This window comes from Equus asinus, chromosome X (genome assembly GCF_041296235.1).
Source record: "Equus asinus isolate D_3611 breed Donkey chromosome X, EquAss-T2T_v2, whole genome shotgun sequence".
Lineage (NCBI taxonomy): Eukaryota > Metazoa > Chordata > Mammalia > Perissodactyla > Equidae > Equus > Equus asinus.
This window is the reverse complement of record NC_091820.1, coordinates 105,209,301-105,233,776: the sequence shown is the minus strand read 5'-3', so window position 1 is coordinate 105,233,776 and position 24,476 is coordinate 105,209,301. Positions and strand designations below refer to the sequence as shown.

The following is a 24,476-nucleotide window of genomic DNA, read 5'->3' as shown; positions in this document are numbered from 1 at the left end:
TGTCCTGTAACCTTGCTGACATTTCTTTATTAATTCTAATGATTCTTTAGTGGATTTCTTAGGAATTTCTGCTTACAAGACCATGTCATCTAAAAATAGAGGTAGTTTTACTTCTTCCTTTCCAATCTGGATGTATTTTCTTTTCCTTGTCTGATTGCCCTGGCTAGAACCTCCAGAGCAACGTTGAATAGAACTGGTGGGAGTAAATATCTTTGTCTTATCCCTGATTTTAGGGATAAAGCATCCAATTTTTCACCATTAAGCATGGATGTTAGGTTTTTTTTCATAGATGGCTTTTATTAAGTTGAGAAAGTTCCCTTCTATCTATTCCTAGTGTGTTAAGTGTATTCATCATGAAAGGGTGATGGATTTTGTCAAATGCACTTTTTTTTTTTACCTACTGAGATGATCATATGCATTTTATCGATTAATTTCCATATGTTAAACCAACCTTGTATTTCTGGGATGAATGACAGGTGGTCATGGTGTGTAATCCATTATATATGTTGCTGGATTCAGTTTCCTAGTATTTCACTTAGTATTTTGTTGAGCATTTTTTGCATCTATATTCATTGGGAAATTGGTCTGTGGATTTCTTTTCTTGTGACGTATTTGTTAGATTTTGGTATGAGGGTAATATTGGCCTCGTAGAAAGAATTGCTATGATTCTAATTTGATTAATGTAAAATGCACTGGACACTTTGTTGTTCTGTGGATCCTTAGGGAGGAGGAAAGGATTGCCAAAGCCTGCTTGAGTCAAGCCCTCATAGCTCCTTTTTGGAACCACCTTTGTATTCTTCCAACTATCTAAGTTTCTCTCATCCCTCTGAGGCCCACATTTCCTGTCCATATTCTCAAATTACATGCCTCCATATTAGCACCTTTCTGGTTAATGCTGAAAAGAAGAGACAATCTGTGCCATCCTTGACCCTTTTTTGGTCATCTGCTCAAACATACATGATAGTGCCAATTGTATTAACCCTTGCAAAATAGAGGTACCAGTAGCAGCAGCAAAACATGTAGTAGAATTAAAAGGAATTTTTTTATGATGTGTTAGGAATACCAAGCTTGTGAATACCAAGGTTTGGGAATGCCAATACTAGAAGTACAGCCTTTTTCCTTAGATCTTTCTTTAATCTCTGGAGATTCTGGCAGTGTGGAACCATCCTTGGCACACCTCAGATATTCTATAAAAGGATGAATGAAATGGGAGAAAAGAACTCTGAATGTCCAGTGTACAGACTTTTGTGCCTTTTTCCTTGAGAGGCAGCATGGCATACTGAAAGTTCATAGGCTTTAGAGTCAAAGATCTCAGTTGGTATCCAGGCTCTGCCACCTATGTAGTTTTATGGGGTAAATTCGCTTGATGTCTGTGTCTGTTTCCTTCTCTGTAAAACTAGGCATAATAATGATATCTGTCTCAGTGTTGTTGCTACAATGAAATAATAAAAAGCATATTAAAGTACCTAGCACAGTGTCTGACTTAAATGATGGCCTTCTTTAAAACATGGCAGAGTAAAATGCATTGGGGAGTAGAATATCAATTGACGACATTTACTTTGATTCTGCTGTAGGCTCTATATCCCACTATGTGCTCTGTATTTTGGGAAAGGAGATTCACAGAGCCAAGAGAGACATGGAGCGTACTCAGGGAACAAAGTTTCTTACCCTGACTTGCTTGAGAGAGATGAAGGGGTAGGAAGGACAATAGAAGCAGGTATTGACAGTCTGCCAAGATGATTCTGAGAGTAAGTAAAAGAGATTTCTCTGATGCTCTGAATGGCATCCTGCAGCCTCCAGTGTGAAGGGGTCACACTCATGTCTTCAACTCCTCTTTCCCTAGGTTTTCTTTCAAGTTATCCTGAACCATCCACAGTTATGATTTTTAGTCATAACCTGAATTATTAAGTATATAACTTGTATTAAGGCAGAAATCTTCATGTCTGTATTGGATTAAAAATAGCCAAAAATTCTTTGATACTTTTCCCATAGAGAGGCCAGGTCTATCTCTACCTGCTATCCCCTGAATCTGGGCTGGCCTATAACTGCTTTAACCAGTAGAGTATGGCAGAAGTGACATCAAGCTTGTTCTAGGCCTACCCTCTAAAGAACTTGTAGTCTCCATGTTGGCTTCTTAGAGCTCTGAACCATCATCTAAAAAGTCTGACTACTCTGCTGGAGAGACCACATGGAAAGTCCTGGAGATACTTGGAGACAGAGAGAGGACCAGCTGAGTTCAAACTTCCAGCCGTTCCTGCCACGACACCAGAGATATGAGTAAAGCAATCTTGAACCCTCCACACTAGCCATCTGAATACCACTGAATGAGCCTAGTTGATACCAATCAGAGTAGAAGAATTGCTTGGCTGAGCCCTGACCAAATCGTGACCAACAGAGTCATGAGATATAATAAAATGGTCATTGTTTTAACCTGCTGTGTTCTGGGGGTGGTTTGTTATACAACAGTGGATAACCAGAAAATGCCAAATCATATACATATAAATTTGATTATTATTTTTAATCAAAAGTAATTTATGTATGTGATAAAATAAAACAGTACATAAAGGTTGAAAATGCAAAGTCAGTCTTTTTTCTGACCCCAATCTCATTCCCCAAAGACACCATTAAATTCCTTTTGTATCTCTCCAGAACTTTTTTTTATGTAAGTTAATTTTTATTGAGTTAATGATAGGTTACAATCTTGTGAAATTTCAGTTGTATATTATTGTTTTTCAGTCGTGTTGTAGGTGCACCCCTTCACCCTTTGTGCCCACCCCCCACCCCACCTTTCCCCTGGTAGCCACTAATCTGTTCTCTTTGTCTCCATGTTTGAATTCCTCATATGAGTGGAGCCATACAGAGATTGTTCTTCTCTATCTGGCTTATTTCACTTAACATAATTCCCTCAAGGTCCATCCATGTTGTTGCAAATGGGACGATTTTATTCTTTTTTATGGCTGAGTAGTATTCCATTGTGTGTATATATATATATATATATATATATATATATATATATATACCATATCTTCTTTATCCAATCATCAGTTGATAGGCACTTAGGTTGCTTCCATGTCTTGGCTATTGTAAATAATGCTGTGATGAACATAGGGGTGCATGGGACTTTTGGAATTGCTGACTTCAAGCTCTTTGGATAGATACCCAGTAGTGGGATGGCTCATAGGGTATTTCTATTTTTAATTTTTTGAGGCATCTCCATACTGTTTTCCATAGTGGCTGCACCAGTTTGCATTCCCACCAGCAGTGTATGAGGGTTCCTTTTTCTCCACAACGTCTCCAACATTTGTTACTGTTTGTTTTGGTTATTTTTGTCATTCTAATGGGTGTAAGGTGATATCTTAGTGTAGTTTTGATTTGCATCTCCAGAACTTTTAATAAATACAAAAATATGTATTTTTATGCGTGTATTTTTTTGTCCAACCAAAGTCATATTACTTATCTATCTAACTATCTAGATATTTAGCTAGCTATACCATTCTGCACCTTGCATTTTTCACTTACTGATATCTCTCGGAGAGCTATCAACATTTACAGATCTCCTTCCTACATTTTAGGGATGCCATATTTTTCCATTGTAGGGATAGCATAAACTCTATGATGGCAGGGATTTTTGTCTGTGAGATTAAGTAACTTGCCCAAGGTCACTCAGCTGGTAGAGTGGCAGAGCTGGGATTCAAATTCTAGAAGTCTGGTCTAGGTAGCACCATCCAATAGATGTTTCTACAATGATGGAAATGTTCTGTGTCTCACTGTCCAATGTGTTAGCCACTAGCCGTGTGTGGTGTTTGTACAATTGAAATGTTAGGTTAGTGGGACCGAATTTTTAATTTACTTTTATTAATTTAAACTTTATTTAATACCTATTTAATTTTATTAATTTATTTAATTTCATGAATTTAATTTATTTTATTTTATTAATTTAAATGTAATAGCCACAATGTGACTAGTGGCTACCATATTGGACAGCAGGGCTTGAGAGTCTGTGCTCTTAGCTGCTATTTTTCCCTGTAGAGAACAAAGAGCCTGCTAAGGAGACTCAGAAGGAGCAGCCAGAGAGACAAAGAAAATTAAGAGTGTGGAGTCACAAAAGCCAAGAGAAAGAAAGTGCATCAAAGAAGAGGGTTTAGTCAATTGTATTTAATGCTGTTGCAAGTTGCTAGATGAGGATAAAGAAGTGACCACTGGAATCAGCCAGACAAACGTGACCTAGAGGAGCAGTTTTGGAGTTATAGATATTGGAGGTATTGTGAGATAAGGAAAATGAAAGCAGCGTGTGTAAACAATTCTTTCAAAAAGTTCTGCAATGAAGGAGAACGGAGAAACTGAGCAGTAGCTTAAAGAGAATGTAGGCTGAAGAGAGGCTTTTTCTAAGATGGCCAAATACTTGAATGATGATGGTAATGATCCTATAGTAGAGAGAGATTGACACAGAAAAAGCAAGTCCTCGGGAAAGTGAAGGTGCGATGAATATGACCCCTGAACAGAGATTTCGACTCACTTCCTAATACACATATTTCGGCTTTGCTGTGATTTTCAAAATCCTCTTAGATTCACAAAACTATTAAGGAATTTCTTCATACCCAATGGCCCATAGACAGTGGAAGCCCAAATAAGCCCCATCGAGAATTTAGAGATTCTAAATACTTCTAATTGGACATAGCTGTTTTTAAGCAAGCTTATAAAACCATTGTGCTATCAATATCACTTAATTCGAAGGTAAGGTTTGTGCTGTCTATCAATGGATCACATTTGCAACATGTTCTCATGAATATCATCAAATCTGATCCTCAAAAGTGCATGCATAGCAGATAATAATATGCCAATTTTGTAATGAGGAAACCTTGAGATATGGACAGGTGAATTTTTGTGTAAGGTCACATAGCAAGTTAAAGTCAGAACTGTGAATGGAGCCTAACTCCTAATTCACTGTCCTGTGTGTGCTACAATGACTTTTTCCCTGTCCATTGGCAAGGGTATGTCCTGAGTCATTTGAGATTTTTTTTCTTAAGATACACTTTAGCTCTACTGTTTTCAGAAACAAATGTTTCTGAAACATCATGGAAAGTACCCAGTATTGCATCCTGTCTCCTTCACCCCCACCTTCAGCCTGAGTCCTCTGTCAATCTTTTAATATAATCAGAGCACAAATAAATAATGCAGTGGCTAGACCCGATGGGATTCTGGAAGAGGTCCTCCGTGGAATGGATATGTGTGGGAAATTTTAAAGCGCCTCTAGATTTGACTTGCAGTAATAAGGGCACCTAAATTGTCTTGCTAAACTTGATCATAGAAGAAAGATATACAAATGTTTTTGTGTTCCACGTGTTCTAAGATTATATACAGTCTACCTAGGGCTTCTCTCTGGTTTTCTAGGATATCTACTTTTTATGTACTCCTTATATGAATCTCTCTTCTTGAGAGAAAGAGATTATGTGTGTGTGTTGGGGGGGAGTAGGATAAAAGATCAGAGGGGTGTTGGAGAAGACACAGCTCTCAAAACAAAAACTTACGGTTGCAAAAGAAATCTCAAAACCCGTGCCCCCTAAAAGTTTGAGCTCCTCCCTTCCACCTCCTCTCCTGTTTCCGAGATCTCCTCTCAGGTCTCCCAGTTCATCTTCCAGGTCCCCTGCTGTCTATCTTCCCTTGGTGCCTGCTCTACCCCCCTGGAAGATTACTTACCTGGCTCTCACCCACCAGAGTCATCAGTTGAGCAGTTTAGGGAGTTTACTCTCTTTCTCCTTTTTCTTCATTTAAAGAAGAAATTAACTTGTATGGAACCACAAAAGATCCTAAATAGCCAAAGCAATCTTGAGAAGGAAGAACAAGCTGGGGGTATCAACCTTCTTGATTTCAAACTATATTCTAAAGCTATAGTAGTCAAAAGAGTATGGTATTGGCATAGAAACAGACAAATAGATCAATGGAACAGAATAGAGAGCTCAGAAATATACCCTTGCAAATATGGTCAATTAATTTATGACAAGGAACCAAGAATAAACAATGGGGAAAGGAGAGTCTTTTTAATAAATGGTACTGAGAAAGCTGGACAGCCACATGCAAAAGAATGAAACTGGACCATTATCTTATACCATACACAAAAATTAACTCAAAATGGATTAAAGACTTGAACATAAGACTTGAAACCATAAAACTCCTAGAAGAAAACAGGTGGTAAGCACCTTGACGTCAGTCTTGGCAATAATTTTTTGGATTTCACTTCAAAAGCAAAGGCAACAAAAGCAAAAATCAACAAGTGGGACTACATCAAATTAAAAAGCTTCTGTGCAGCAAATAAAACCATCAACAAAATTAAAAGGCAACCTACCAAGTGGAAGAAAACATATGCAAATCATATACCTGATAAAGGTTTACTATCCAAAATATATAAAGAACTCACACAACTCAATAGCAAAAAAACCAACAATCTGATTAAAGAAAGGGCAGAGGATCTGAATATACACTTTCCAAAGAAGGCATACAGATAGCCAACAGGCACATGAAAAGATGCTTAGCATCACTAATCATCAGGGAAATGCAAATCAAAACCACAATGAGATATTGCCTCACACTGGTAGAATGGCTATTATCAAGAAGACAAGAAATAACAAGTGTTGGTGAGGATGTGGAGAAAAGGAAACGCTTGTGCACTGTTGGTGGGAATGCAAATTGATGTAGCCACTATGGAAAATAGCATGGAGATTCCTCAAAAATTAAAAATAGGATTACCAGAAGATCCAGCAATTCCACTTCTAGATATTTATTCTAAGGGAATGAGAACACTAACTTGAAAAGACATATTCACCTCCATGTTCACTGCAGCACTTTTACACTAACCAAGACAAATAAGCAACCTATGTGTCCATCTATGGATGGACAGATGAAAAAATGTGCTATAAATATATACAATTGGGTATTATTCAGCCATAAAAAAGAAGGAAATCTTGCCATTTGTCACAATATGGATGGACCTTGAGGGCATTATGCTAAGTGAAATAAGTCAGACGGAGAATGACAAATAAGGTATGATCTAGAAAACACAACCAACCAAACAAACAAAAAACAAACTCATGGATACAGAGAACTGATTGGTGGTTGCTAGAAGCAGGGTGTGGGGGTTTGGCGAAATGGGTGAGGAGGGTCAAAAAGTACAAAATTCCAGTTATAAAATAAATAAGTCATGTAATGTGTGGCATGGTGACTATAGCTAATAATACTGAACTGCGTATTTGAAAGTTGCTAAGAGAGTAGATCTTAAAAGTTTTCATCATAAAAAATTCGTAACTATATGTGGTGATGGATGTTAACTAAAGTTATTGTGGCGATTGTTTCACAATATATACATATATCGAATCCTTATGTTGTACACCTGAAACTAATATAATCTCATATGTTAATTATATCTTAATAAAAACATAAATAAGAAGTTAATCAAATATTTAAAACAGATAAAAAAGCAAACATTAATCATGAGTTTGCACTGAAACCTACAATGGGAGGTACCTTGCAGATCCATCGGTGTGCTCATTTATAGCTAGTGAGACCCAATAAGGGCAGGTGGTTTTTCTCAAGGCCCCACAACTAGGAACTTGGGACTAGCTTCCAGATTCTCATGCACACTGTAGGTGGCGCTCAATGGCAATCCAATATCTGTTTGTTGAATGAATCACCCATTCAGTAAGAAGGAGAAAGTCAAAGGCTCCCAGCAACAGCCTTGTCAAATGCAAACTTTCTCACTCTTTAATTTAATTAAATAAATGAAAGATTTAAGCTGAGAAAGGTATTTGTGTGGTTGTTAATTGGACTCTGGCCATAAAATGAAGATTCCATGGACTTGATCCCACACAAGTGAATCCTTCTTAGTCCAACACTAAAATGATGCATTTAACTCCACTTCCTAGTTACCCTTCACCAAGCCTCTAATTGGCATCAACAACAGTGGGAACCAGGGAAGAACCCATGGGAGGACAGCTTAGTTGTCAAAGTGGGCTTTAGCATAGCTACCTCCTTAGCTCTGTGACCTTGGACAAGTTATTCAGCATTTGGGAGCTTATTGCTACCTCATGGAGTTCTTGTGAAAATTAAATGAGACCACACATGCAAAACACTTAGTACAGTGTTTGGTATATAGCAACCGGTCAATAGTTGTTGTCTGGTATCATTATCATCATTATGATAATACCAGTTGTTGAAATGAAAATGTTCCTAGTATTTTGGTTTTCAGAAAAAGGACCTATTACAGCAAGAAGCCACTATATACAACATGATAGATAAAAACATAGGTTAATAGTAGAAAGACCTGGGTTCAAATTTGAGCCCTGCCACTTACTATTTCTGCATCTTTGGGCACACTACATAACCTCTCCGTGTTTTCATTAATGGAGTTTGATAAAAATATTTTTTCTCCATAAGGTTATCGAAAAGATCAAGTGAAATAATACATCCGTACAAAGCATTAGCACAATAGGCTGCACTAAATGTAACTTGTTGTTAGCGGGTAGTCAGCCCAGTTTTCAAGAGCCTCTTTGGAAAGGATGCCCTGAGCTTGGCTTTTGGGCGGGAGAGAGGGACCCACTCAACTTGACAAAGGCCTGCTACAGAGGCTACCCAAAGGCCTTGTGTGTGCTTCCCTTGTTTCCTCTCTCAGAGGCCCATTTCCTTTGTTTTCCCATCATTTCCTCTCATTCTTGCCAGTTCAAAGCCTTTTACGGTGGGGTTTGGCCTTTATGGGTTCAGTTTCCAGGCATTTCCTGTTACCTTTCTTCTCTGTCAGTTTCATTCTTTATTGACAGTCTGTTTTCTTGTGCTCACCAGAGCACAATGAGGCAGCTTAATACAGTCTCATGTCCACAGAGGGGCAGCAGAATGTGGTAGAACAAGCCCTGGTCTGAGTATCAGGACAGCTAGGTTTTCATTTTTCTAAGCTTGCTTGGGCCCGTCACTTTCCCACACTGAGGCTTGGCTTCCCTGTTTTTGCATAGAGAGCATTGGCCTAGACGGATGAGCAACCAGAGGCCCCAGATACCTGCCTAGCTCCCTGTTGTGACCTGCCTACCTTTATGGTGAGATCTTTGATTTAATTCCATATCTATCTATTTTGTTCTTAAAAACCAGAAGGATAGTGAAAAAACAAACCAATTTACTTAAGGAAGCCCTCCTACAGGAGAGGAGCCTTTTAGCATCCCTCACCCATGGCAGTAGGGGGCAGGGATTGGTCAAGGGGATTCCCAAAGCAACTCATTCATTGGGCAGCATCAGCTAGAATGCCCTGGGCAGCCTGTGCTTCTAGAAAACTCGTGGCTCAGGTGTTGCTGAAGGTTTTTCAGTTGCTCTCCTAGTCCACACAGAAAGGAGTCTCTACTCAGAGGAGAAACTGAGCTAAGGTGGAAACTCAGTGGGCCAGGGGGCAACTCAATTCACCTGCATGTCCCTGGTTCTTGGCAAACTGTTGGTGCTCTATGCATGCTGCATTGAATGGAATGAACAAATTGTAGGTGGCTCTGTTGTCATCTTACTGTGTGACCACAGCCAAGTCATTTCTGTTCTTTATTTTTTTTGTCTTTTTTACTGAAATACATTTGACATATGACACTGTATAAATTTAAGGTGTACAGTATGTTAATTTCATACATTTATATATTGTAATATGATTGTCATTGTAGTGATAATTATCACCTCTAGTCCATTACATAATTATCATTTCATTTTAGTGGCTGGAATAATTAAGTTCTAGTCTCTTAGCAAGTTTGATGATTTATGGTAAAATATTGTTGTCTATATTCACTGTGCATTAGATCTCTAGGGCTTATTACCACTTGTTGCAAGTTTGCACCCTTAAATAACGTCTGTCCTGTCCCCCAAGACCCTCCCCCTGGTAACTACTATTTTATTCTCTGTTTTTTATGAATTTGGCTTTTTTAGATTTCACATAGATTTCATTTTATAAGCCTATTTCCCCATGACTAAAGTGAGGGTGATTTTATCTACCTTCTGAGATTGTTCAGGCCATGAAATGACAAAGTGCACGTAAATGTGCTTATGACAACAATGCCCCTAGAGGCGAAAGGGGTAAAAGATGAGAAAGCTGATCCAACATTAGATTCCTCCTCCCTATCATTTTAGTGGCTAAAATTAAGTGCCAATTTTCTCACTGACCATCTTCTACTAAAAATAGGAAAAACTTAAAGTCATGAGACTCTATACATCCCATGGGATGCTAAGCTATTTTCATTTTGAATAGAAAAAATGATGGTGCTTATAAACATTTCTGCCTTTCCTGAAATAGCCCGCGTGAGACAAAGGTGCTTACCCCTGGAGTGGCTGATCCCTCAGATGACTTCCAGCCTGCTGACTTTAGAAGGAGACAAGTCTCTATAAAAGCCTCAAGGGCAGGTCCTCTGCTTTACTTGGCCTTATTTCCCCATCGGGTGCTTTGCAGAGGGTCTAGTAGCCTCACTGACTGAAACAATTGTGAACCGGTTGTCTATACATCAGACCACCACGCGATGGCAGTAAAGTCAGGAGAATTCATTCTGTTCTAGGCTGCTTTCTCAGTCCTGCCTCTGATCCTCAGGTCAAAGAGTGTGATTCTCGCTTAATTCCCTTGCTTCCGTTTCCTCCACTCTATTTCCTTCTATAAACCTCAGCGTCAGCTTTCTTTGTCCCCCTCACCTTTAGTGAGTGTTTGTCTTCCCCTGTCTGTTCTGGAATGATCCTGTATCCTAATCCTTTGTTTAAAAACAGAAACCATTTTTAAATAGGAGTATTAATTCTGTACCACCCATTTCACGGGGGCTCTCGTGAGGATGAAATGAAATGACGGACCTAAAACATTTAGTACAGGGACTGCACTAAATAAATGTTATTAATAACTGCTATCATTATTATTATTGTTATTATTATAGATTGACCCAGAAGGTTTTATTTTTTTATTTTTTTAAAGATTGGCACCTGAGTGAACATCTGTTGCCAATCTCCGTTTTTTTTACTTCTTCTTTTTCTTTCCCCAAACCCCCCCACCCAGTACATAGTTGTATATTTTAGTTGTGAGTGCCTCTGGCTGTGCCATGTGGGACGCCGCCTCAGCATGGCCTGATATGTGGTGCCACGTCCCCGCCCAGTATCCCACCCGGGGAAACCCTGAGCTGCAGAAGCAGAGTGCGCAAACTTAACCTCTTGGCCACAGGGCCGGACCCCCCTAGAAGTTTTTTTTCATAAAGTGAAATGGGTTTCAAAGGAAGGAACCAGAGGAAAACCAGGGACAACTTCTGCATATCCTAGGAGCAATTCTCTTGCAAAGTTAGAGTGACAAGGGTGCAAAGATATGTCTGTGTGCTGTGTCACACGACTTTTTCAAACCACCTTCACCAAGCCCCACCAAGGAGAATTGGGAGAAATTTCAGACAAATGTATCTTTCAAGTGAAAGCCCCTAGCACTGCATCAAGCACACTGTAGATTCTCAGTAAATGTTGACCAGTTTGGATTAATGATATGGTTTGGTTCAGGTGGCTCCCCACTGGACTGTGCATCAGCATTGTCTGGCCCTGTCTCCAGAGAAAATAATTCTGTAGATCTGGAGCAGAGCCTCAGAATCTGTATTTTAAAGCTCTCCCCAGATATTTTTGCTAATTAATAGTTAAAAAGTGTTTAGCTGAGAGAAAATGGAGCTGAGAAGTATTGATCATTCTAGGTGCTGTGCTAAGTGCTTTATATGTGTCATCTCATTTGACCTTCACAGCTATTCTGTGAGGTAGGTGGTGTCACTTCCATTTTACCCAAGGGGGAGCTGAAACTCAGAAAGGTCAAATGACTTGCCTAGAGGTTCAGTTGTAAATGACAGGGCATAGTTTCAAACATAGTTCTCTGTAACTCTTATCCCAGGCTCTTCTCCCTGAACCACGTGACTTCCTGAGCACACCCAGGCCTGACCCTGTCTCTACCATCTGACTAAGTGGGAACCTTGGTCAGAACTGCATCTGGATGGTCAATTGCTTCCTCTATAACAATATTCCTGCCTCTGGCTGGGACTTGATGAATGACAAAACAAATGAAAGAGGATTAAATGAGACAATGGATGAAAAAAGTACCTTGTAATTCGTAAAGTGCTATACACATATTGGGTGATGTTATTTGTGGCATTAGTTATTACCCAAGGACATTTGACCCCAGGAAAATTTCTATGGTCTATATCTGTTGGCCAATAGAGCGTGGATAGAAACAGCTGATTCTCAAAGCTGGTGTTGCTGGTATGGGGCTAAGTCAATGGTTGGAATGAGGATGTTCTCCCTCTTAAGTCTTGAGGTAGGTCAGCCTACCAAGTCTGGTCTTCTAACATTTGTAAGTATTTGAAGATTATGTTGAAAATAGATAGTCACTCAGGAAGCATATTCTGGACACTTACTGTACACAAGATGCTGAATGAGGTGCTGTACATAATTCAAAGAATTCAAGAATATAGTCTTCAGGGAGCTTGTAGTTTATTTGGGGAGATGTGATATATATATTAAAAACTGGACATCTAACAAACATAACTATAATAATGTCAATCTCAAACCATAATGATGTCATCATCAGTAGGAATAAATATTACTAGCCAAGGCACACAATGAGAACTCCAGACTCTATCTTCTTTCCTTTAGTATCAGTTCTCATCTGGATTACAGAAAACAGCCTCTGACTCTCTCTCCCTATTCCCAAAGATACTGCACCCCACTCCCTTGATCTGTCTTCCATTCTGTGGCCAAGGTGATATTTCAAAAATGCAAACCTGATGTCACTCCCACTCTTTAGCAATGGTTCTTCATTGCCTTCAGAATAAAGTCCAGGCTCCTTAGCATGGCCTATAGGGACCCTGGTCATCACTTGCATAGCCACTCAAGCTTCTTCTCCTGTCCAGCCACCCTGAAAACACCATGTGCTTTCAAACCTTTGCAACCTTGTCTGTGTTCTTCCCTTTGTTAGGAATACCCTTCTCCCCATCTCACCCAGCTGATTCCTAATTTTCCTTGAAAACTCCCTGTCCTCTTTAAATTGAATTTGATGCCCCTTATCTATATCTTTGCATCACCCTATGTCATAGCACTTGTCACAGAAATAGTCTGTTTACTTGTTTCACTTCGTCTCTGGTTCCCTTTCATTCCTTGTTGATCTTATCTATGTGAAAATATGTTTAAAATGCCTGGCACATAGATGCATTTGCCCAATATTAGCTAATACTATTCCAGTTACAGACTTAAGTAGTTGAGAAAGTCCAAGTAGATGCAAGCAGAGGTCTATTGAGCAGATATTAGAGGAGATGGGCCAATTTCTTAGAGGTCAAGTATCCTAGAGAGCTCCTGCTGAGTCAAAGAAGTCCAATACTTGGTTAGCTGTTTTTTGACCTGTCTCTTTGGGGAGAGTACCCATCTTAGTCTGTTTGGGTTGCTATGAGAGATGCCAAAGATTGTGTGGTTTATAAACAACAGAAATGTTTTTATCAGTTCTGGAGGCTGGAAAGTCCAAGATAAAGGTGCCAGCACATTCAGTGTCTGGTGAGGACCTGTTTCCTGATTCATAGATGGCTGTCTTTTCGCTGTGTCTTCAAATGGTAAAAGTGGGTAGGGGAGCTTTCTGGGGTCTCTTTTGTAAGGATACTAATCCCATTCATTAAGACTATGCCCTTGGGGCTGGCCCAGTAGCACAGCAGTGAAGTGTGCACATTCTGCTTCTCGTTGTCCTGGGGTTCACTGGTTCGGATCCTGGGTGTGGACTTGGTACCACTTGGCAAAAGCCATGCTGTGGTAGGCGTTCCATATATAAAGTAGAGGAAGACAGGCATGGATGTTAGTTCAGGCCCAGTCTTCCTCAGCAAAAAAAGGAGGATTGGCAGCAGTTAGCTCAGGGCGAACCTTCCTCAAAAAAAAAAGACTATGCTCTCATGACATAATCAATTCCCAAAGACCCCACCTCCACATACCATCACATTGGGTATTAGAATTAAACATATGAATTTTGGGAGACATAGACATTCAGTCTACAGCAGTTCCTAAAGCTCTTCTGAGAAGTTGCTCTAAATGTAGTTGTACAAAGGATAGCACAGAGTGACATGGAGGTATTTTTCAGGGACAGGTAGCGGGCAATCTTGAGAAAGACCCAGAATTACGATTTAAATTGGCCTGAGACATCGTTCCTCCCCCTCTCCTCCCACTGAAGAAGAAGACGAGCAGAGTAGCTAAAACTCAGGCTAACTATATAAGAAATGATATAAATTGGAAAGACTGGTTGGCAAAATATGAGGATAGGACAAAAGCACATGCTCAGTAGTGCGAGGAAGTTTTCAATAGAAGGACACAATTTGCTTGGCGGAAATGTGTGTAAGAGAGAAAAAAAAATCAACCAAATCAGGGTGTCTCTGGCACCATAAGGATTTGACTCTTTACTGAGGGCTTCACGGACTTCCTAGCGAGTGCCCTTACCCTTTAGAACATTGGGTTGGACCAAGATGGAGTTGGAAACTCAGAATGTCCTACCTCCTTAGCATATGTGACTAAGCCAAAATGGCTACGAACAAGAAAATGTTTACCTGAACTACTGAAGTTTTCATAGGATTTTTTTTTGCCATCTTCTTGGCAAGGGAGCCTGATAGGCTTTTGGAATCTCCAGTAGGTTCTGGGCCTTCAACCTAGGCTCCTGTTGACACTCATGCCTTGCCTGGAGAGTGAGAAGAGAGCTGTTCTCATGTCTTTGGCTATCTTTTTACTGGGGGCCATGGTGAGGTGTTTGGGTAGGGTGTTTGGCAATTGCCCTTGAAGTCTTGGGCTTTGTTTTATCTTTGACAATTATTCATTTGTGCTGAACCTAGCAGAGAAAGTTCTCTGCTCATTTGGCTTGGCTGCATTGAAAGTGTTTTTATGCTGCTACAAATGGAGACCCTAAAGTCAGCAGTATCTCTCTGAACAGATGGGACCACCAGCTTCCTCCAAACCCCTGCTGCCTGCTTAACACAAAATTCAGGTCTCTGTGGCAAAAATATGTCAAGTAAGCAAATAGCAACCAGCCCTCTCCCTTCCCCCCACCACGCACACCAACAGCAGTTTGGGAGGTGGGTTGCAGGCCTGGTTTCATAAGCTTAGATGGTGCCACAGTGATGGGAGGAGCAGCTGGTTTTCCTGAGCTGGGTCTCCTTGGGAAAAATAACACCCTTATAAGGAAGAGGTCTGTTGAAGAGCTCAATCTCTCCCTGCTCCTCAGTTGCTGTGCACCGTGTTCTCTAGTGTTCTAATCTTCTCCTTATGTCCTCTAAACAAACTCCCCCTGCCTTTCTTTTCTTCCTCTTCCACCTGCCCCATTGACCCTCCTTTAGTTTCTTTCTCTTCTTTGATCTCTCTCTAGTCCTTTATCTCTCTATTCCATAGAATCCCAAAGAAATCTTGGTTATCTCCCTGTCCCTGAGGGTTTTGCACCCTGGTTTGATATGTTGAAGGCTTTGAAGGCCCCCTAAGCAGCTCCCAGACAGACATCTCTGCATGTCTGTCCTGTCCCTCTGCTCTAGGTGGTGAGGTTAAGGGCAATATGCTAGTTCCCATTGCAGATCCTCCTCCATCCTTGGGGCCATTCCATCCCTTATTTTGCCTATCTAATGCTAGAGCAGTGTCTCTCAAATTTCCTGGCTATTGGAAAATATTAGATGGAAAAACAGATGTTAACATTGTTCTCCTTGCATTCTACCTGAATCACCTCCCAATATCCTGACTCCATGAGTTCCTAGAATTTGGATCTCATCTTTCTATAAGAATATAGTCCCCTCTCTATGCCCCTGAGATGTTTACATTCCTAAAACAACTTTATTCCTTCTTGTCCTACCTCAAAGCTCAAAGCTACTTCACAATACTTTTCTCTTCCATCAGCGACTTCTCCACCACACTAATACCCAGGGCTTCTTACCATTGATCTTACGTCACTGGCATGCCTTTTTCTGGAGTATTAGGTCTCAGAACTTGAGTTTTGGCAACATTTGCATCAAATCAAAACTTCATAGATCTGAAAGTTTCATTGCATGTCATCTAGCCCTAGTCAGTTTTGGAGGTGTTAGTGGTCATATATCCCCGTACTTGCTATATCCCTGCTTCCCTGTCTCTTCCTCCAACCTTTTGGGGGCCTAAAATTCCATCAGCTGATTCTCTAAAAGGGGAGACTTGAGAAACCCAAAGAACAGACTTATCTCACTCTCTCTTTTTTCAATTGAGACTTTAATAAAGCAGTTTACAGTTCACAGCAAAATTGACAGGAAGGTACAGAGGTCTTCTGTAACTCCTCTGACTCCACACATGCATAGCCTCCCCTATTACCAACATCCCCCACCAGAGTGATACATTTTTCACAATTGATGAATCTACATTGACACGTCATAATCGCCCAAGATCCATAGTTCATGGTTCATTCGTGGTGTTGTACATTCTATGGGTTTGGACAAATGCATGATGACATGTATCCATCATTATAGTATTATACAGAGTATTTTCACTGCTGTAAAAATCCTCTGTGGTCTGGCTATTAATCCCTCCCCATACCCTCCAACTCATGGCAACCACTGATCGTTTTATTATCTCCATAGTTTTTCCTTTTCCAGAATGTTATATAATTTGAATCATACAGTATGTAGCCTTTTCAGATTGGCTTCTTTCACTTAGTAATATGCATTTACGGTTCTTCCATGTCTTATCATGGCTTAATAGTTCACTTCTTTTTAGTGCAGCATAATATTCTATCATCTGGATGTACCAAGTTTATTTATCCATTTACTTTATGAAAGACATCTTGGTTGCTTCCAAGTTTTGGCAATTATGAATAAAGTTGCTATAAACATCTGTGTGCAGGTTTTTGTGTGGACATAAGTTTTCAACTGTTTTGGGTAAATACCAAGGAGTATGATTGCTGGATCGTACGGTAAGAGTATATTTAGTTTCGTAAGAAATCATCAAACTGTCTTCCAAAGTGGGCTCACTCTCTTTTTGTGCCTTTTTCCTGTTCCTCCAAGGAGGACACCTTTCTTTGGATTAGTTTTCTAGCATTCTTGGCTTTTAAATTGGCATTCTGATCATGACCCCTTCAGAGAGAGCCTCTCTGTCAGACTCATTCTTACTCTGATTCCCAATCCTGACAGCCACAACAATGGCCTCACCAAAAGCATTGTTTTGTGGCTAACTCCTCCCAGTAGCTCATCATGATCCATTGAGAGCTGGCCAAACACCACATCCCTGAGTGTATAGGGCTGGGACTCCAGGGAGGGCAGTTTAGTAGCCAGTGACAATTTGTTCTCTAAACAGCAGAAGTGTAATGGTATAACTTAATGCTGAATCAAAGGAAATAGAGTCAAACTCCAAACCAATTTGATTTGCAACTTGGAATAAAAGCAACGTGTCTTGATTTAAATGTCAGGCTCACTGCTGAGTGATGATTTAATAACTTTTATGAGGGATCTTGTCACAGCAAATTCAACACTGGAATAGAATGACTCACAGATAGGGTGTTAGAAATGATACAGAAGAGTACAAAAAGAACAGGCATATCTCAGGCCTCATCTAGAAGCTTTGCATAAAGCTAATTTGTGGTTGGGACCTCTTCTCTCAGCCTATCCTGCCATCCAGTTTTTCTTTTCACAGACATCTATGCATGTATGTAGAGACAATCTCCAGGTGTGATGTCAGCTCACTGCAGTATTTTCTGAGGATACAGGCCTTGGAAAATTCTAGCATGGAGGCTCAGAGTCAGTGAATTCAATCTGAAATGCACAGTAGCAGTGAACCTGGCAATTTCTGAAAGGGACTTTAAGAACTTATCCGGTCCTATTTTTCTGCCTTTAGGCAGGTAATTAATGATTTTCTCCCATTTTGAGGGTTAGAGAGCTGAGATCCGCGGGCTTAGGAGATTTCTTCAAAGACTCCAGTCTCCTGACTCCCAGGGAATCAGTGCTTCCTCCTTAATACCTCGTGAGATCTCGCCCCTTGACCTTCCCTGGCTTCCCTGGGCCAGCATACTAGAATTCTCAAGGCCGACCATGCCTCAGTTCCAGCCAGCTTCTCAGGTTAATAAGGAATCATGCACAGCTGTCCTTAAGGGATAAGATTCCATTCTGTTGGTCTAATCTTTCAGTTGTCAAGATTCACTTTGGAGGTAATTCAAAGTGTAAATATCTAGTGTTTGCCTAGATCAGAGTTCCTTAACCTCAAAAATGTTGATATATTTGGTCAGATCATTTTTTGTTGTGGGAGGCTATTTTATGCATTGTTGGATGTGTAACAGCATCCCTGGCCTCTGGTTAACTAGCCTCTGCCTATAGCACTCAACTGTCTCCAATTCCTTTTACACAGAACTTTTAGGTTAATTTTCCCAAATCATACCTCTAACTCAGTGGTTCTTAATGGGAAGCAATCCACCCTCCCCACCCCCAGGGATGTTTGTCAACGTCTGTCAATATTTTTGGTTTCCACAACTCGGAGGAGGGAGGGATAAGTTACAGACATCTAGCAGGTAGAGGCCAGGTTGCTATAACACACAGGACAACCCTCCCCACCACACCCCCACGCAACAATTTTTTGGACCGAAATGTCAATAGTGCCAAGGTTGAGAAACCTTGCTCTATCATATCATCTTCTGACTGGAAACTTTCCATTGTTCCACACTGCCTGTGGGAAAGATGACAGATTTCACGGCTCCTCCTGGTCTAGATCCAGCTTATTATTTGCCAACTGCAACTCCTTTTCGGAAACAACTCTGGAGTGCTGTTTTTGAAACGTGGTCTACTTTCTCACTTATATAACTTTTCACATACCAAGCACTCCCACTGCCTAGAGTGCCCACTTCCCATTACTAAAGTCAGGTTGAAATGCTATCTCCTGTATAAAACCTCACCTGAGCCCGAATTCTTCCAGCTACAAATGATTCCCCTTTCTCTGGATGTTCCTGTCGTATTTTATGTATGTTTCTTAAAAATTTCTCTCATTTATAGTAGAATGGAAAATTTGAATGGAAGGGGCTTTTAGAAATCTCTCCGGGAAAATTTCCTCCACTTAACAAAAAGGAAATTGAGACCCAGAAAGGTAAAGTGAGTAGTTGAAGGCATCATACTTTCCCATAAAACTTGGACCAGAATAACCTGTATCCTTGGCTCCGCTCTCCTGGTATGGTTGAAATGGATGACCATGGACTTTCACTTTTGGCATTCAAATCTCAACTCTGACACTTGTAAGTTGGCAAAGTAATTTACTTTTCTGAGACTCAGTTTTCTTAGCTGTAAATGGAAATAATAATGGCTATTGTGAGAATCAAGTGAAATGATGTATTCAAAATGTCTGCTTCATGGTAGGTACTTAATAAATATTTGTCAAATGAATAGAAGGATCAACAGTACTTCAGGGAACAGGATTTAGGGATTGTTGATGGTCCGTGGGACTTCAATAAAAGGTGATTGGAGGTAAAAGGGGGTAGCTCATTGCCACTGGTCTCTGCTTTTCATCCTCCCATAGAAAACATGAGTTCCTCTGTAGGCCATCAGAACAGTGTCCAAGCTTTCTGTGGAGTAGGTGAGTACTGACAGCAGCTCTCAACTTGGAAATGTAGTTCTTAAAAGGTGTGCTTTTTTCCCTTTGCAATGCTAGTGATATAACCTCTCTATTCCCTCAGATAACAGGTAGGGTTGTGGGGAGTGGGCTGGATAGAAGATATACTCGCTCTATTTCTCCTTGGTTTCCAGTGTGGCAGCAGCCTGAGGCTTAGATGCCATTCAGTGGCCTAAAAGGAGTCTCCGTGAGAGGAAACACAGAGTGCACTTGGGGTGGCAATGGGAGCACTTTGCTGTTGGTTTCTAGCCCAGCAATACCTGGTTCTGACTTGACTTCAGTAAGGTTTATTGAGGTCTTTCTAGCCAGCTCTTCACTCTGGACCTGCCCACACTGTCAGCTTTCTGCCTGCCTAGGGCTTTGGGGAAATGGCTTGCTATGCATTTATTCCCTTCATTTCTAGAAACAAGTCTTTCCCTGGTCCCAGGGTGCATGTACCTAATATGAATATCCCTGCTACTCTAATGAGGGGATGACCTGACAGGAAACTGAAGAAACAGAATGAGACTTCTGATGCCTTTTCTAGACTAGATTGGGAGCACGCCAGAGAGGAGGAAGTTGCTTGATAGTGGGCCCATGCTGGAGCTGGATCCTGTCTACTCAGCCATGTGAGCACAGGAGATTTTGGTTAGAGGGGCTGGGGGAGAAGCTCAAGAAGGCTATTACAAATTGATTTAGGAATCCCCTCTTTAGGGCTTACAGGTCAAGGTTTCTGTAGGAAGAAAATGGCTTTTGGGAGGATGAGAAAACCAGTAGAGAGGAGATCACTGGGTTGAGAGTGAAGAGACTTGGTCTGGATCCCTGCCTCTACTTCTCTGCTTCTGAGAGAGTTCCTAGGGCTGTCACCTGAGCCTCGCATTCCTGTCTGTGAAGTGGATGCAAAAAAGCCTGCAGATTTCCTCCCAAGGAAGGCAGAAGTTGAAGGTTTGTCTGTCTCCAGAGTTTTCACTCTCTGAAACTGAAAGAATTGTATAAAACCTCCTACTCTGAGTGAGCGAGTGAGTGTCTAAGCAGAGGTGCGATGAGGTGGGGGTGGTACAGATCTGTTGGCCGCTTGCTTCAGTGTGCTATTCTTCAGTTTACTCTTCTCAGAAATCCATCATTGTTGTTCATGTTGAGGCGACTTCGTAGATAGTTGGATTCCTTTCTTTAGGAAGGCTTCTCTTTCAAATTCGCCCCCTCTCTCTGAGGATTGCGTTGTTTCCAGAGCTAATGTAGTCTGGCTCTCCGCATGATTTTGAGTGGGGCCACGGGACTTCAGGAAGTTATATGATTGCCTCAGTCTATTGGTAAAGTACTATCTCCTTCGAAGGACTAAGATTTGACACTTGACATGGGAAAGGATAAGGGATTCACTCATTCATTCAAGTACAGAAGGAAAGGTACACAGTGCTAATGAAGGCCTCTGATGAGGGAATTTGACTTAGGGAGGTCAGGGAAGGCTTCACTGAGGAATTAATGATTGAGTCGAGCTCTGAAGAATAATTGAACATTTACTAGCAAAGAGAGTGGTAAGAAGTGTATGTGTACACGTGCACATGCAGTAAGCAATTTAGACAGAAGGAACAGAATGTATATAGGCCTTATGGTGGGAAGGACCATAGTACATTCTTGAAACAAACAGAATACTACTATAGCTGGTTTTATAACCTTAATTCAAAATTTAAACTATAGGTTTGGGTGTTGAGGGTTGAAAATGCAAGTGTACCCATCTTTGAAGTATCATTAGGCTAAATCACACATACTGAGCGCCTACTGTTGACAGAGCGTGGGAGGAATTATCAAGAAAGAAACAAATATGTCTACACTGTTGAGGCAACAATCTGGAAGGGAGTAAAGGGCAGATAAAAAGTACATGATACACAAATCTTCCTCCCAACATTTTGCCCAACAGGTACACTTATGTAAGAGGGGCACAAACAAATTTCTGGAGGGCTGCTTGCTTGAGGTGACTAGAGCCCACTGGGGTTAATCAGGGAAGGCTTACTGGAGGTGCTGAGTCCTGAATAGTGTTCTGATGAAGATATGAATAAGAGGAAAGAAGCTGTTTCTGGCAGGAGAGACAGCATGAGTGATGACTTGGTCGTAGAAAGAGTATTTCTTAAGTGGGAAATTTGGGATAAATTAGCCTGGCCTGAATGGAAAAACAAAGCAGCCTAACCTGGGGCTGTCTCAGACTGTTTATATGACATGCCAACCAGTCAATTACAACAAGGAATATTAAGGTTCAATGGGCACCAGGTGAACAGAAATAATCGGTTATTAAAAAGTAAGTTGGGTGCCAGCCTGGTGGATTAGTGGTTAAGTTCACACACTCCACTTTGGTGGCCCAGGGTTTGTGGGTACAGATCCTGGGCACAGACCTACACACTGCTCATCAAGCCATGCTGTGGCAGCATCCCACACACAAAATAGAGGAAGATGGCACAGATGCTAGCTCAGGGACAATTGTCCTCAAGCAAAAAGAGGAAGATTGGCAACAGATGTTAGCTCAGGGCCAATCTTCCTCACCAAAAAGGATGTCATGAATGTCAAGCTTGGCATCCCCAACTGACAGACTGTAGTCAGGACTAGCTTTCTGCAAGATTATGAGGTAGGGGAAGGTTGCTGCCTACCTCTTTTCTCAGGACCCCTCTGCAATTTTGCATTGCTAGGCATCTACCTCAATTTCTGGAGTATTTTTTGCTTAAGCATTTGATTTTAACAGTTAGTTGTTACTCCGATCCCTCATGAAATAATAGTTCTCCTTCTTTCTTTGGGCACTGACATTTTCCGAAGGATCTCTGAACAAAATATAAATACTTCAAAGGAGGCAATCTACCTCTGATACAATGGCAGGTGGTGGGGTGGGTGTTTTTGAGCAGGTAACCTTTCCCATTACCCCTCAAACTGAAACTACCCCCTTAGAAGCTTGGCCTTGATTCCAATGCGTATTTCCTCCCTGGATGTTGAAAGGCTAGGTTAGGATAGAGACATGTATTAAGCGACAAGAAATTTGATTTTGCCTGTCAAAGCTCCTGACAATGCAGGATATAGTTCTTTGAAAACATTCCATGCACTGTAGTATGTCAGTGTGGTTAAAAGTGTGGAGCTTTAGAGTCAAGAGGAGCCTGGCTTTATGTCTTGACTCTACCACTTTCTAGCTGTGTGATTTTTCACAATTAACCTGCGCCTCAGTTGCCTCATCTTGTATAAAATAGGCGTAATAAGAGTACCTATCTCATATAGTTACTGTAATGATCAAGGAGGTATATGTCTAAGGAGCTTAGCATAGTTCTTGACACTTGATTAAGTTTTTCTTGTCATCATTGTCATTAGCGTCACCACCACTGCCACCACCCACATCACCCCCAGTTCCTACTGTAACAGAATAAAATTTTATAACCTCTTGCTAAAGCAAATACCACCATCGGCAAAGAAGGAAAGGAGGAAACAGGAATCCCACTTGCATTCATTGTTTCCTACTCTCACTTTAACCCTAATATCCCAAAGAGAATGTATGAGACGACAACCTAACCCCCATGTCTCTGTCCATTTCTTATAGGTACCTGTCGGCTTGGCTGGGCCTATTACTGTGCTGGAGGTGGAGCAGCTGCAGCCATGTTGATCTGTACCTGGCTCTCTTGCTTTGCTGGAAGAAACCCCAAGCCTGTCATGTTGGTGGAGAGCATCATGAGGAATACCAATTCTTATGCCATGGAGCTTGACCACTGCCTCAAGCCTTGAGCTTTAGCAGAAGATTGGTGAGGGTGGGGAAAAAGGAGGGAAGGGAGACTTAAAAAGAGGTACTAGGACTCGGCCACTTGCCACCCACCTGCCAGTAGTCTAGCCCAGTGTTTGCATGTTTTTTAACTCACCAGTCATTCATTTTCACTTTCCCTTAAGCCAGTGGGTCAGTGGCTATTTACAAAATCCATCAAGAACAATGATTCTCTCAAATGTTTACCTAGCTGGTGAATACCCAGTAGCTCCCAAGTCCCAAAGTGCTTCTTCATGCAAAATGAGGAGAAGATCCTCACTTGAAAGGTAACTGCACAATCAAGCAGCTCTTCAGAGTTTTACAGCTCCTCTCTATCGCTTACCCCAAAGCTTAAGGACTGGGTAAGAGCACTTGTGCAGGGAGGGACCAGGAGATGGACAGGGCTGGTTCCTACCGCTCCATTTGTATGGCCCTCCCCCTGGTATTTATTGTCATCTCCAAATATCTATGGAGTGCCACTGCTCAAATTTTTGTGAATTTCTCAGGACTATACCTTACTTATTCCTCTTTTCTCCTGCTTCTCTTTCTTTCCAGTTGTGGGGAAGCTTGCAAGGACAGTGACTCTCAGTGGGAAAACACTAATCGAGGATGCTTGCATATAGTCTAAGACCCCTTCCTCATTATGCTTTAGAATATTCATAAGAGTTCATTTTGTGTTCTGGTGGGTGACACATCAAAATAGTGGCAAGTATTCCCTAGTCCCATATAGATACAGAAAAGGTGTTCATCAAATGTTCAGAGCAGAGACTAGCATTTGTTGTGCACTTAATAAACATGAATTCACAATGATGGTGACAAGGATGTTTCTGCTGGCTCCTTATTTAAATTTCTATCAGAGTTTATTTTTATTGACTAGGAAATACACAGTAGCCTTTTGCCCCTGTAGTCATTCCTAGCATGCTATAAGCTTCTCTGCCTGTTTCAAAGGCTGCTCGTCAAATGCTTTCCCTCCATCTGGGGTGAGTTAGACATGAAAAAACACAGCCCTGATGTTACCTAGGGCTGATGTATTTTTAGGCCTGGCCTCCATCCCATCTGTGCTCAAGGCTGACGGATGGTGTAGAAGAACTTGGTGTCTCCCAGGGACAGAATTTGTCTCACTCCC

The 24,476-nt window shown here is 41.1% G+C and overlaps 1 protein-coding gene across 1 annotated transcript in view; it reads left to right on the top strand.

The window, feature by feature from the left end:
- The window catches only part of LHFPL1 (LHFPL tetraspan subfamily member 1), a 37,453-nt gene extending 13,287 nt beyond the window's left edge, over positions 1 to 24,166 (top strand). Inside the window, exon 3 of the mRNA XM_014862988.3 lies at positions 23,156 to 24,166. Within this exon, the coding sequence (XP_014718474.1) occupies positions 23,156 to 23,337 (182 nt within the window). The 3' untranslated portion in view covers positions 23,338 to 24,166. The remainder of the gene's footprint in view (positions 1 to 23,155) is intronic.
- The last annotated feature ends 310 nt before the right edge of the window (positions 24,167 to 24,476 follow it).